We start from the raw sequence: 15,118 nt of genomic DNA on the forward strand, positions 1-15,118 counted from the left end.
CAATAAACCTAAATATTATCAATAAAACTTCTACAGTGATACTGTACCAAGACTCCGACATCATGACTATTTGCATCGATTTCCACAATCTGGAAAGCGATGGTCCGAATGTTCAAAGGCAGATGTTGGTTGCTTTAAACGAAAGTGGGTCAACCTCAGATTGCTTGAGGTGAATTATATAAACCCGACAATGGGATTAACTGAGCTGTTGAAAGAGTGTCAGCTGACACGACTTCCACACAACTGTCTCTGTGTGCGTCTGCAGAGCACATGCTTTGTAGCCTCCGTCCCGCTCTTAACGTGCTGGCCCCCTGTGACTCCAGTCAGCCTGCTGTGGTCATTTAAAAAATGTTTTTCCTCACAAGTCTTAAATTCATGACAGGGCGCTCCGCTCTCCTGTTTAAGTGAAGCTGGAGACTCTGTTCGGACTCGAAACATGTTCAAAGCATTTTATTACTTCAACTTACAGACATGCGAGCAGCCTTTAAGAAAAAAAAAGAAAAACTAATGAAAAAAAGAGGACATTTCTATGCCACACAAGCACCACAGGCACAATTTGAAAATCAAGACTAAATTACCTGCAATCAGGTGCATTTCTACACTTTATTTTACCTTTAAATTCATTATCATCCACCAACCTCTTTTAAAGTTAAAGTACCAATGATTGTCACACACACACTATGTGTGATGAAATACAACCTGTGCATTCAACCCATCCCCTTGATCACCCCCTGGGAGGTGAGGGGAGCAGTGAGCAGCAGCAGTGGCCACGTCTGGGAATCATTTTGGTGATTTGATCCCCAATTCCAACCCTTGATGCTGATCGCCAACCAGGGACGTAATACGTAGGTCCCAAGTGCTGATATCTCCCAAACCTAAACCCCCATCCACATCCCACCCCCCGGATTGTAAATAATGTAAATAATTCAATGTATATACTCTGATGATTAACCTGTGTGATGACTGAATTATGCTGATAGAATATATATATATATATATATATGTCTTGATTGGATTATCCAGAGAATAGTGCTCGATACCGTGGTAGAGCGCAATATGTAGGTGTGGGAAAAAAATCACAAGACTACTTCATCTCTACAGATCTGTTTCATCAGGACTGTCATCAGGACTAAACAATCATCAGGAGATAAAATCTCCTGATGATTGAGGGAACCCCTCATGAAACAGATCTGTAGAGATGAAGTAGTCTTGTGATTTTTTTCCCACACCTACATATATATATATATATATATATATATATATATATCAATGGGCGGTATAGCTCGGTTGGTAGAGCGGCCGTGTCAGCAACTTGAGGGTTGCAGGTTCGATCCCCGCTTCCGCCATCTTAGTCACTGCCGTTGTGTCCTTGGGCAAGACACTTTACCCACCTGCTCCCAGTGCCACCCACACTGGTTTAAATGTAACTTAGATATTGGGTTTCACTATGTAAAGCGCTTTGAGTCACTAGAGAAAAGCGCTATATCAATATAATTCACTTCACATCAATCAATCAATGTTTACTTATATAGCCCTAAATCACTAGTGTCTCAAAGGGCTGCACAAACCACAACACAAACCACTACGACATCCTCGGTAGGCCCAGATAAGGGCAAGGAAAACTCACACCCAGTGGGACGTCGGTGACAATGATGACTATATATATATATATATATATACAGTTATATATATACGTATATATACATATATATATATATATATATATATATATATATATATATATATATAGATATAGATATAGATATGTATGTATATATATATATATATATATATATACCCCGATTTAAACAAGTTGAAAAGCTTATTCGGGTGTTACCATTTGGTGGTCAATTTTACGGAATATGTACTGTACTGTGCAATCTACTAATAAAAGTTTAAATCAATCAATCAATTTTATAGTCTTTGGCATGACTCGGCCTACTGATCTCAGGGCGGACACTCTAACCACAAGGCCATTTTGGCTGTCTTTTTGACACTTTACGGGTAATGTACCACTGATCAATCAATCAATCAATCAATCAATCAATCAATCAATCAATCAATCAATGTTTACTTATATAGCCCTAAATCACTAGTGTCTCAAACGGCTGCACAAACCACAACACAAACCACTACGACATCCTCGGTAGGGCCACATAAGGGCAAGGAAAACTCACACCCAGTGGGACGTAGGTGATGTTTTTTTGTTTTTTTCCTAGATAATTTACTACCATTATTATCATTAAAAAGTATATACAGTAATATGCATGCAAAGAACTCAGAAAATGTTTCCCATTTGGCGACTCTACTCTGTCGCCATGCCCCCCTCGGGTAATATATGTCCGGTTTTGTGACCTCTGTGTACATTCAAAAATAGATATTGTCGCTGGCTACAAATGAATACTTTAGAACAACAGCTGGTTCGGATTGAAATCATCGAAATATGATTAGCTGGCAAGTAAGAAGCCGTCAACAATGTGGCTCAGACAGCGAACGCAAGCGACAACAAGTAAGATAGCTAGATGACGCAAACTATACTAAGTAGCGAGCTTATTTCGGCGAAAAAGTAATATTTTGACGCTAAAATTAATGTTTAAAAATGCGGATTTCCACTTTTTCACATGCCCGAATTTACTATAAATGTTTATTACTCACTTGTGTCTGGATCCTAATATTCATTGTTCAGGAGCACAAAATAGTTTAAACAAGACAAAAAACACCATAATATTATGGTACTAAAATGGTTGTAAATCCTTACAGGAATGTTTCTGTATATGCAGTGATTTAGTGATTCCCAACCATTGTGCTGCGTCTAGTTCTACTTAATTAGCCAGAATATTCAAATGCATTTACTTTTTTGTATCTGTTTTTAAGGCTGTTTGAGTAAACCCATTCGTTTGATTCTATAAAAAAAAGCTTTGATTTATAATCTGTCGCTTCGATTATTTGTTACATGAGTGTAAGTAATAAAAATGCTGAAAATACAAACAATATACATACATATGCATGTAATATGTATAAACATTTGTATATATATATATATATATATATATATATATATACACAGTCAGGGTTTCTGTGGTTTATCTGTTATAGAGTGCTCAGTAGTGGGAAAAACACAGAGGCTATTTCATCCCTACAAGCCTGTTTTGCAGGTTTCCCTGCTCTTCAGGGGATTGTATTGAATAAAATCACTCAATAATCATTAAAATCCTCTGAAGAGCAAGGAAACCTGCAAAACAGGCTTGTAGGGATGAAATCGCCTCTGTGTTTTTTTTCTGACCTAACGTATATGTATATGTATATGTATATATATATATATATATATATATATATATATATAAATATATATATATATATATGTATATATATATATATATATATATATATATATATATATATATATATATATATATACATGTCTGTGTGTGTGTGTGTGTGTATTTATATATGTATGTATTGCAATGAGGTGGCAACTTGTCCAGGGTGTGACCCCAACAGGGACAAGTGAAAAAAACGGGGAAACCTGCGATATATATATATATATATATATATATATATATATATATATATATATATATATATATATATATATATATATATATATATTTACATTAGGTCAGGAAAAACAGAGAGGCTAAATCATCCCTAAAAGCCTGTTTCGCAGGTTTCCCTGCTCTTCAGGGGATTTTATTAAAAATCATAAAAATGTAAATGTTTGTATTTATATATGTATGTATTGCCATGAGGTGGCGACCTGTCCAGGGTGCACTCTGCCTTCCGCTGGGATAGGCTACAGCCCCCTGGAAACCCCAACGGGGACAAATACACTGCTCAAAAAAATAAAGGAACAGTTTTTTATCAGGGTATGGCATGAATTCAATTGCACTTTTCTGATAAGGTTTTGGTCAGGTACGTGGCAGAGTGGGTTGTTAATCAGTTTCAGCTCCATTGGTGTTGATGGAATTAACAACAGGTGCACTAGAGGAGCACAACGAGATGGCCCCCAAAACCGGACTGGTTTTGCAGGTGGACGCCATTTCAAGTTCCTCCCTCTGGATCTTTTTTAACTGTTTTTCCACAAGTGTTGGCTTTATCGAGAGTCGTTTTCACGACTGGGAGCATGAGGCGTTTTTTTAACCCTCCTGAAGTTGCGCAGATTGTCCAACTCCTCCAGGATGGCACATCCGTGCGTGCTGTTGCAAGAAGATTTGATGTGTCTCTCAGTACAATCTCCAGAGCATGGAGGAGATTCCAGGAGACAGGCAGTTACTCTAGGAGAGCTGGACAGGGCCGTAGACGGTCCTCATCCCATCAGCAGGACCGATATCGGCTGCTTTGTGCAAGGAGGAACAGGTTGAGCACTGCCCGAGCCCTACAGAATAACCTCCAGCAGGCTACAGGTGTGAATGTCTGCCCAAACAGTCAGAAACAGACTTCACGAGGGTGGCCTCAGGGCATGACGTCCTGTAGTGTGCCCCGTGCTCACTGCTCAGAACTGTAGAGCTCGATTGGCATTTGCCATAGAACACCAGAATTAGCAAGTCCGCCACTGGCGCCCTGTGCTTTTAATAGATGAGAGCAGGTTTACCTTGAGCACCTGTGATAGACATGAAAAGGTGTGGAGAAGCCAAGGAGAGCGCTATGCTGCCTGCAACATCATTCAGAATGACCCGTTCGGTGGTGGGTCAGTGATGGGGGAGTCAACGGCAGCTATGGACGGGGGCAAGCTCAGCTTTTCTCCGGTAAGAAGCGACTTTTTAACCACAATTTTCTCACCGAAACCTGCTGGTTGACATTCCGTCATGTTTCATGTTCGCTTGACCGCGTTCTGATCCATAGTAAATTTTCACCTCCAGGAATTTTAAACAAGGAATCACCGTGTGTTTGTGTGGCTAAAGGCTAAAGCTTCCCAACTCCGTCTTTCTACTTTGACTCCTCCAATATTAATTGAACAAATTGCAAAAGATTCAGCAACACAGATGTCCAAAATACTGTATAATTATGCCGTTAAAGCAGACAACTTTTAGCTGTGTGTGTGCGCAGCGCTCATATTTCCTAAAAACCCATGACGTCTTGCGTACACGTCATCATTACACGATGTTTCGAAGACGAAACTCCCGGGAAATTTAAAATTGTAATTTAGTAAACTAAAAAGGCCGTATTGTCATGTGTTGCAATGTTAATATTTCATCATTGATATATAAACTATCAGACTGTGTGGTGGGTAGTAGTGGGTTTCAGTAGGCTTTTAATTTTTTTGAGCAGTGTAGTAGAAAACGGTTGGATGTGTCACACCGCGGTGAGGGATGTCTTGTCTTGGGTTTTTCTGTCTTATGGTTTGCATGTTTTAATTTGAAAAGTAACTCTCCTCTCGTTTCAGGTCACCTGCCCTTCCTTTTGTGTCATCAGTCTGACGTCATCCCTGTTTTCTGATTGTTTCCAGCTGTTCCCTATTACCTTCATGTGTTTTATAAGCTCACTCCTTCCATTGTTCTGTGCCAGATTGTCTCGTTTGTTCGTGCTCTCTAGCGTCCATGTTCTTGTCCATGCCTTACCTTGTCTTGTGCTTATGTCCCTTGATCCTGAACCCCTTTGTGAATATTTTGTGTTTTCCTTTCTTCCTCCTCAGCAGAGTGATTTTGATTATTTCGTTATTCAGCCGCAGTGGTAAGTTTCAGTTAAATTTTTTTAATTCATTCCTCAACTTTTTGAGTGACTATTTTTGTTAAAACTGTATTAGATTAGGTAGTGTAGACATTTTCATAGCTGTTGTTTTGGTCCTCCTGTTGGAGCGTTTTTTTGTTAAATATTTTTATAGCATATAAGGCAGGGGCGCTCACACTTTTTCTGCAGGCGAGCTACTTTTCAATTGACCAAGTCGAGGAGATCTACCTCATTCCTATTAATAATTTATATTTATTTTTTTATGAAAGAGACATTTTTGTTAACAAGTTAATGGTGTTTAATGATAATACAAGCATGTTTAACACACATAGATTCCTTTCTTTCATGAAGACAAGAATATAAGTTGGTGTATTTGATTCTGATGACTTGCATTGATTGGAATTAGACAGGCCCTGCGATGAGGTGGCGACTTGTCCAGGGTGTACCCCGCCTTCCGCCCGATTGTAGCTGAAATAGGCGCCAGCACGACCCCGAAAGGGAATAAGCGGTAGAAAATGGATGGGATGGATGGGAATTAGACAGTGGTGCTGATAACGTCCGCATTTTCAAATGGAGAAAAAAAAAAAGTCCTCCTTTCTGTCCAATACCACATGAAAGTGGTTGGATTTGGCATCTCATTTGTCCAACTTGCATACTGGTTTTTAAACACTTTGTTATGAGAGTAGCATATGTGTGTGGCCCTTTAATGTCTGGCAGCAGGTGAGTGACGTCAGTGAGTGTGCGGGTGGGCAAGCAAGTGAGAAAGCGGTCGCTGAGGGCGGGGGAGAAATACATTGGCATCAAACTCCGTAGCTTGCTAGCTTGTGCACGCTAGCTTTCTGAGACTCTTATTTTGTTAGCACAGGCAGGATGAAACAGGTCTTTTATGGTGAAGACAGGAACTGTGCTGTCGGTCTTTAGAGTTTTGACAGTAGGTACGGAGTCTCTAGGAATAAAATGTGTTTCCCTGCGTCCGCCCTGTTAGTGATTTTTTTCTTAAATATGAGCTCGCAGCAGCCAGCGTCATCTCACAAGATCCTCGGGTGCTGAGAATGTCAAACAACTGACGAAAGTGAAGAAGTCTTGTTATGATTGATGATTGCTCATTTTTATGTATATTTTTTAATGCCTGGCTTGAGATCGACTGACACACCTTCCGAGATCGACCAGTCGATCGCGATCGACGTAATGGGCACCCCTGATATAAGGCGTCAATTATAGTTCGTCTTTACTTTTGTGTTTTCCTCCGTTCGGAGTGATTTTCGGTTGTTCCTTCTTTTTCTGGAACCTTTTCGCCGAGTAGTTTTTTTTTGTGATTATCACGGTGGAAGAGGGGTTAGTGCGTCTGCCTCACAATACGAAGTTCCTGCAGTCCTGGGTTCAAATCCAGGCTCGGGATCGTTCTGTGTGGAGTTTGCATGTTCTCCCCGTGAATGCGTGGGTTCCCTCCGGGTACTCCGGCTTCTTCCCACCTCCAAAGACATGCACCTGGGGATAGGTTGATTGGCAACACTAAAAATTGGCCCTAGTGTGTGAATGTGAGTGTGAATGTTGTCTGTCTATCTGTGTTGGCCCTGCGATGAGGTGGCGACTTGTCCAGGGTGTACCCCGCCTTCCGCCCGATTGTAGCTGAGATAGGCGCCAGCACCCCCGCGACCCCAAAAGGGAATAAGCGGTAGAAGACGGACGGATGGATGGATGGATAGATATTGTTATTTCTTGACTTTGGAGGTAAAAGGAAGTTGTCAAAATAAAAGCCTGTCTAAAGTCCCAACTCTGCTTCTGAGTCCAATCCTTTTACCAAGCTTGACAGGATGGAGTTTCAAACTAATATTGGCTTTTAATTTTCCTTCCAAAACTTCTAGTCAGGCAATTCCCCACCTGTTGCCATTCACGAGAACAAATAAGTCACTTTCACATATTAAAATGTAAAATGCGTGCTGAATAAAAGTTAGCAATCACGGCTGGAGCGCGTGATGTGGTCAACTACTTCATCCTATCACAACATAAACACCACTATGCTCAAAAGATGTGTGCATTTCAAACCATGTGAGTGACAGGTGTCACACACTGAACCTACAGCCAGATGACACTCATCTGTCATACATACCTTCTGCAAAATAATAGCGACCCCCCCTCATTCACACGCATGTGTCGCCTTACCCAAACAGAGCTGCACGACATAGGCGTAGTACGACCAAGCCACTATGAGGGCGATGAACAGGACGGGGATCCAGTAAAAAACTCTCCTGCAGCCCCATTTGACATTCCGCGGGCCCGACGGTGCCATCGTCTAGGAGCGGATCATAGCCAGTGCGCGTTCACGTCCGCGTGTTTACTCGCCCCGAGTGTGGGTGCGCGCGCGTCTCGGTGTCTCCCTGCCCTGAACGCATCGTCTTTCATCTCCACGCACCACGTGACGCCGCGGCGTGCTCACACGCGCCACACTACAACACCACCAGCAGCTCCGCCCCCTCCCGCCGGTTGCCATGGCGGCCGCAGGATGCTGCAACGCTGGCACATTTCCCCCACCTGAACCGAATGGGTTCACTGGGTTCATGTGGGCGGCAGCCGGCCCGGTGGACACGCACGCCGTGTCACAGCCACGGCGATGTAATATTCATAAAGCGGGTAATTACGCTCCAAATCATTCTTGTAAAAAAGGCGAGCGCGTTCGTGGGAAACTTTTTGTGCGTCGCACCGCTGGTTTATAATGCATGTCTTCTCCCGCCCCCGCGAGGTTGAAATGTGTATTACAAGGGTTGACAGTGCAGAAATGAATGGCAGAGGGGTTAGTGCGTCTGCCTCACGATACGAAGTTCCTGCAGTCCTGGGTTCAAATCCAGGTTCGGGATCTTTCTGTGTGGAGTTTGCATGTTCTCCCCGTGATTGCGTGGGTTCCCTCCAGGTACTCCGGTTTCCTCCCACTTCCAAAGACATGCACCTGGGGATAGGTTGATTGGCAACACTAAATTGGCCCTAGTGTGTGAATGTTGTCTGTCTATCCGTGTTGGCCCTGCGATGAGGTGGCGACTTGTCCAGGGTGTACCCCGCCTTACGCCCGACTGTAGCTGAGATAGGCGCCAGCGCCCCCCGCGACCCCGAAAGGGAATAAGCGGTAGAAATGGATGGATGGATGGATGGAGCGTTCCATCCGCCCTGCGATGAGGTGGTGACTTGTCCAGGGTGTACCTCGCCTTTCAGCGCCCCCCGCCACCTCAAAAGGATTAAGCGGTAGAAAATGGATGGATGGAGTGTTCCATGCAGTGAGTCACTCTTTGACTTCTTGTTATAGACCAGGGGTCGGCAACCCAAAACGTTCAAAGAGCCATACTGGAACAAAAAAATATATAAAAATCTGTCTGCAGCTGCTAAAAATTTAAAACCTTATACAGGTGTTAAAATTAAGGCAACACATGATGTGTCTACAAACCCCGTTTCCATATGAGTTGGGAAATTGTCCATCCATCCATCCATTTTCTTCCGCTTATCCGAGGTCGGGTCGCGGGGGGCAGCAGCCTAAGCAGGGAAGCCCAGACTTCCCTCTCCCCGGCCACTTCGTCCATGTCAGACCTGCCACTGACAGTTTGTTTGTGTTTTAGTTTCACCTCTGTGTGTTTAGTATTTCCTGTCCTTAGTTCCTGTCTAGTGCTCTTATTTTGTCAGCTTCCTGTCTTGTTCCGTGAGTGCTGTGTTCCTCCTCAGCTGCGGCTGATTGGCACCTGGTCACACCTGTTGCCAATCAGCCCGCTCCTTTTTGTACCTGCTTTGTCTTGTGTCAGTTGCTGGATCATTGTATTGTACTGTCGTTGCCACATGTCGCTCTTGTTGTGCTACCTGTCGTGTAGATGTGATCATTTCAGCTATTACCTGTCGTGCTACATTTTGTCCTGGTCGTCGTAGCGGTAAGCTGTTCTTCTTAGCCATTAGCTATTTCCAGTTTTTCTGTTTTGCTATTCACTAGCTTCCATGCTAAAGTTTTTTTTGTTTCTTGCTAGCTTCTATGCTAAAGGCCTTTTGTTTATTATCCGCCCACGTGCGCGCTTTTGGTTTGAACCCTTTGTTTGATTTTGTCTTAGTATCTTTATTAAATCATGTTTGCTCACTCCATGCCTGCCTCCATCTCTGCATCTTGGGGTTCAACATCAATTAACTTTGACAGTCTAGCTCTTCCCGGGGGATTCCGAGGCGTTCCCAGGCCAGCCGGGAGACGTAGTCTTCCCAACGCGTCCTGGGTCTTCCCCGTGGCCTCCTACCGGTTGGACGTGCCCTAAATACATCCCTCGGGAGGCGTTCGGGTGGCATCCTGACCAGATGCCCGAACCACCTCATCTGGCTCCTCTCGATGTGGAGGAGTAGCGGCTTTACTTTGAGTTCCTCCAGGATGACAGAGCTTCTCACCCTATCTCTAAGGGAGAGCCCCGCCACCCAGCGGAGGAAACTCATTTCGGCCGCTTGTACCCGTGATCTTATCCTTTCGGTCATGACCCAAAGCTCATGATCATAGGTGAGGATGGGAGCGTAGATCGACCGGTACACTTTGCCTTCTGGCTCAGCTCCTTCTTCACCACAACGGATCGGTACAACGTCCGCACCGATCCGTCTGTCGATCTCACGATCCACTCTTCCCCCACTCGTGAACAAGACTCCTAGGTACTTGAACTCCTCCACTTAGGGCAGGGTCTCCTCCCCAACTCGGAGATGGCACTGCACCCTTTTCCGGGAGAGACCCATGGAGGTGCTGGTCTTGGAGGCTGCGAACCGATCCAGTGAGAGCTGAAGATCCCGGCCAGATGAAGCCATTAGCGCCACATCATCTGCAAAAAGCAGAGACCTACCACCAAACCGGAACCCCTCAACGCCCTTGACTGCGCCTAGAAATTCTGTCCATAAAAATTATGAACAGAATCTGTGACAAAGGGCAGCCTTGGCGGAGTCCAACCCTCACTGGAAACGTGTCCGACTTACTGCCGGCAATGCGGACCAAGCTCTGACACTGATCAAACGGGGAGCGGACCGCCACAATAAGACAGTCCGATACCCCATACTCTCTGAGCACTCCCCAAAGGACTTCCCAAGGGAGACGGTCGAATGCCTTCTCCAAGTCCACAAAGCACATGTAGACTAATTGGGCAAACTCCCATGCACCCTCAAGAACCCTGCCGAGAGTATAGAGCTGGTCCACCGTTCCACGACTAGGACGAAAACCACACTGTTCCTCCTGAATCCGAGGTTCGACTATCCGGCGTAGCCTCCTCTCCAGTACTCCTGAATAAACCTTACCGGGGAGGCTGAGGAAATTGTGTTAGATGTAAATATAAACGGAATACATCCATCCATCCATCCATTTCCTACCGCTTATTCCCTTTTGGTGTCGCGGGGGGCGCTGGCGCCTATCTCATCTACAATGATTTGCAAATCCTTTGTTGTGGTCTGGAACAACAAAGCATACACAAACTACTATGAGAAATTTAGCCAATATTACATACAAATAATGTGTCATCAGACATGCAAATATAACATTAATACACAGAGGACATAAGTAAAGGAAATTAAAATAGCTTATATATACCTACAAACGAGGCATCATGATGCAATATATACATACAGCTAGCCTAAATAGCCTGTTAGCATCAATTAGCTTGCAGTCATGGATTGACCAAATATATGCCTGATTAGCACTTCAACAAATCAATAAAATCAACAAAGCTCACCTTTGTGCATTCATGCACAACATAAACCGTTTGGTGGACAAAATTAGACAAAGAAGTGGCATCAAACAGGTCTTTCTGTGGCAGCGTCGGAGAAAGTTGTACATGTAAACAAACTATAGTGAGTTCAAGAACCGCCAAAATCAGTAGGACAAAACGGCGCTATCCAAATGCTCTCATCGGTGAAGCATGTTTAGTATAAATAGGGATTTCTTGCAATTAGGAAGGTGTGTGTCATGTTTGTCCTCCAACAGAAAATATATTAAAACAAAAAATATACTTTTTTCTTCACCTTTTTTGATCGTCACACATCCCTGAAAGAGGTGCATGGAGCCACTAGGGCGGCGTGGCTCTGGAGTCGCATGCGGGTTGCTGAACCCCGTTGTGGACAATCAAAATGTACGTGTAAAATGGATTTGGGGGTTTTCACAAACATTTTATGCAGAGTATCTCTATTTTAGGGACTAACAATATTAAATATACTTGATAAATAAAACCTCTGTCTTGTTTAGATTGAATATTTAGGCCTATACTATGTTACTGTATTTTGATATTTGTCATAATGGTGGCACTTGGAGAGCGTAGTTTTTCTGAGTGGTACTTGGTGAAACAAGTTAGAGAACTACTTCTCTCGGGAGATTGGGTTTTAATCATCTTCAAAGCCAAAAGTGACATAAAAGTATTTAGTTTTTTGATGGGCGTAGAAAACTATTTTGATTTTTTTGATTACATTTTTTGCTAAATTTTTTGATAAACTTCAGTCCTAAACAAAAATATCAAACATTTTTTATTACACTTGTGATTTTATGAATTTGTTATCAATGTTTTAAGTGTTCATTGAAACCTTAACCTCAAACAGCACAGGATTTCAACAAATACTGGATTGGTGTTTTACTCATTTTATACCACACAGATTTAAAAGTGGACACCGTAAGCCATTGGTGACCAGGAAAGACAAAGTGGATAATGGAAGTGTGCTTAGCTTAAAGGTGAAGAATACCCTGGATCCGTCTGGAAAAGGTATCCTACCATCATGAAAGATAATCATGAGTGTAAAAAATTACATCTTTGTGAAGCTTGTGTGCTCTTCCTGCACAGGTCGTGTGGTTTTCTACCACAGTTCTATATTCTGACTCTTTTGACCAGAAATTGTCACAGGATTACTTTGTAAAATAACAAATGCTATGCAAATGTGTATACATTAAAAACTATGACAAAAGGCCTTCAAATCATTCTAATAATAAAAAATAAAATAAAATAAAATAAAACATGATGCAAGATATTTTTGTTTAAGGCTGAAGTTGATTGACACATTTGAGGAAAACAAAGTTAAGAAAAAACTAAAAAAAAAAAAATTTATATAAAATGTTTTTAAAATGTATGTCCTGTTTGGCTTTGGGGTATTATTGTCCATGTATTGTACACCCGTGAAAAAAATTGTTAAACTCGAACATGAAAAAAATCATTTTAGAAAAAAAGGCAGGGTCATGGCATAACACAACAACATTTAAAGCCAAAATACGGCAAATATGTACTTAAAAGACCAAAAAAGTCAGTTGTTATCACCTTAGTGTAACAACAATAAAATGGGGAAAACAGAGCAAAAAGGCCCAACAAAAAGAGAAATGTTGATGTATTTTTGGTATTGAATTGTATATATATATATATATATATACATATATATATATATATATATATATATATATATATATATATATATATATATATGGTGAAGTGAATTATATTAATATAGCGCTTTTTCTCTAGTGACTCAAAGCACTTTACATAGTGAAACCCAATATCGAAGTTACATTTAAACCAGTGTGGGTGGCACTGGGAGCAGGTGAGTAAAGTGTCTTGCCCAAGGACATAACGGCAGTGACTGGGATGGGGGAAGTGGGGATAGAACCTGCAACCCTCAAGTTGCTGGCACGGCCGCTCTATCAACCGAGCTATATTTTAATTGTTTTTTTTAACAGAATTACAGAAATCTATAAGAAATGGCCCCTCCATACGTAAATGTTTGGACTCTCCTAGACAAATGGGGAATTGGAAGGCAGCACGAGGCAGTTTTCATGTTGTCATCATACTTGTGGGTTTTCCTCACAGTCCGAAAACATGCAGACTCTAAATTGTATTATGAATGTGAGTGTGAAATATTATATGTCTATCATCAATCATTCCAGGATTGTATAAGATTTTTTTGTGTGTAACTGTGCCGGCCAAAAATGCTCTTTCTCAAAAAGTTGCAATGTTTTTAGGCACATTTTTGATTACACTTGTGATTTTATGAATTTGTTATCAATGTTTTAAGTGTTATTTGAAACCTTAACCTCAAACAGCACAGGATTTCAACAAATACTGGATTGATGGTTTACTCATTCTATACCACAAAGATTTAAAAGTGGACACCGTAACCCATTGGTGACCAGGAAAGACAAAGTGGATAATGGAAGTGTGCTTACTCTGGATCCGCCTGGAAAAGGTACCCTACGATCATGAGAGGTAAACATGAGTGTAAAAAATGTTCTCTTTGTGGAGCTCGTATGCTCTTGCTGCACAGGTCCTGCGGTTTTCTACCACAGTCCAAAAACATGCATCCTAGGACATTGTAATTTCCATACAAGTGTTAGTCTATCTATAAATAATGTGCCCTGGCAATCAGTCAGCTGGAATAGTCTACAGCATGGGTGTCAAACTCTGGCCCGCCGTGCAATTTCATTTGGCCCTTGAGGCAATATCAAATTAACATTAGAGCTGGCCCGCCGGTACTATACACGGTAACACTGCATTCGCCGCTAATACTCATACTTGTCAACCGTCCCGATTTTCCAACCATTCTCCCGAATTTCTCCAGATTTCTACCCGGACAACAATATTGGGGGCGTGCCTAAAAGGCACTGCCTTTAGCGTTGTCTACAATATGTTGTCACGTCCGCTTTTCCACCATACAAACCGCGTGCCCGCCAAGTCACATAATATATGCGACTTATACACACACTTAAGTAAATGCCAGCATACTTTCTCAACAGCCATACAGGTCAGACTGAGGGTGGCCGTACAAACAACTTTAACACTGTTACAAATATGCGCCGCACTGTGAACCCACACCAAACAAGAATGACAAACACATTTCGGGAGAACATCCACACCGTAACACAACATAGACACAACAGAACAAATACCCACAAGCCCTTGCAGCACTAACTCTTCCGGGACACTACAATATGCACCCCTCGCAACCACCTAACCCTGCCCTCCACCCCCAACCCACCCATCTCATTGTTATTTTATTTTAAGATTTATTAGCCTGTGGAAAAATGTAATGTTGATATTTACCTCAGAAGGCTGCTAATAGAAAAGAGGCATTAAATGTTTTATTTAAATTGTATTTATTTTACCATTGATGTTTTTTTTGTTTTTTGAAAGTTGATTTTGCACTATTAAGTTATATAAGTATTGCTTGTTCCATATTCAGTGGTAAAGCAAATCAGTCTAGCAAACTGCGCAATAATTAACGTTTTATTCATGCAATTTCTCTTGGTACTTCAAGGTTTAAATGTTCGATTTATTCATTATTGTTATTTTATTTTCAAATGTATTATTAGCCTGAGGAAAAAGTTCATTTTGATATTTACCTCAGAAGGCTGCAAATAGAAAAGAGGCACTCAATTTTTATTTAAATTTTATTTGATATGCCATTGATATCTTTTAATTATTATTATTATTATTATTTGAAA

General features: G+C 41.8%; 1 protein-coding gene across 2 annotated transcripts in view; it reads right to left on the reverse strand.

Annotated features, from left to right (window-relative positions):
- Positions 1–8,118, reverse strand: part of zdhhc2 (zinc finger DHHC-type palmitoyltransferase 2) — a 31,060-nt gene extending 22,942 nt beyond the window's left edge. The window contains exon 1 of one of the 2 annotated variants that reach the window (XM_061901799.1): positions 7,831–8,118. In XM_061901799.1, coding sequence (XP_061757783.1) covers positions 7,831–7,957 — 127 coding nt within the window. In that variant the 5' untranslated portion in view covers positions 7,958–8,118. The remainder of the gene's footprint in view (positions 1–7,830) is intronic. The other variant, XM_061901800.1, reaches the window with a different exon arrangement.
- Between the last annotated feature and the right edge of the window lie 7,000 nt (positions 8,119–15,118).

This window comes from Nerophis ophidion, linkage group LG05 (assembly GCF_033978795.1).
Source record: "Nerophis ophidion isolate RoL-2023_Sa linkage group LG05, RoL_Noph_v1.0, whole genome shotgun sequence".
NCBI lineage: Eukaryota > Metazoa > Chordata > Actinopteri > Syngnathiformes > Syngnathidae > Nerophis > Nerophis ophidion.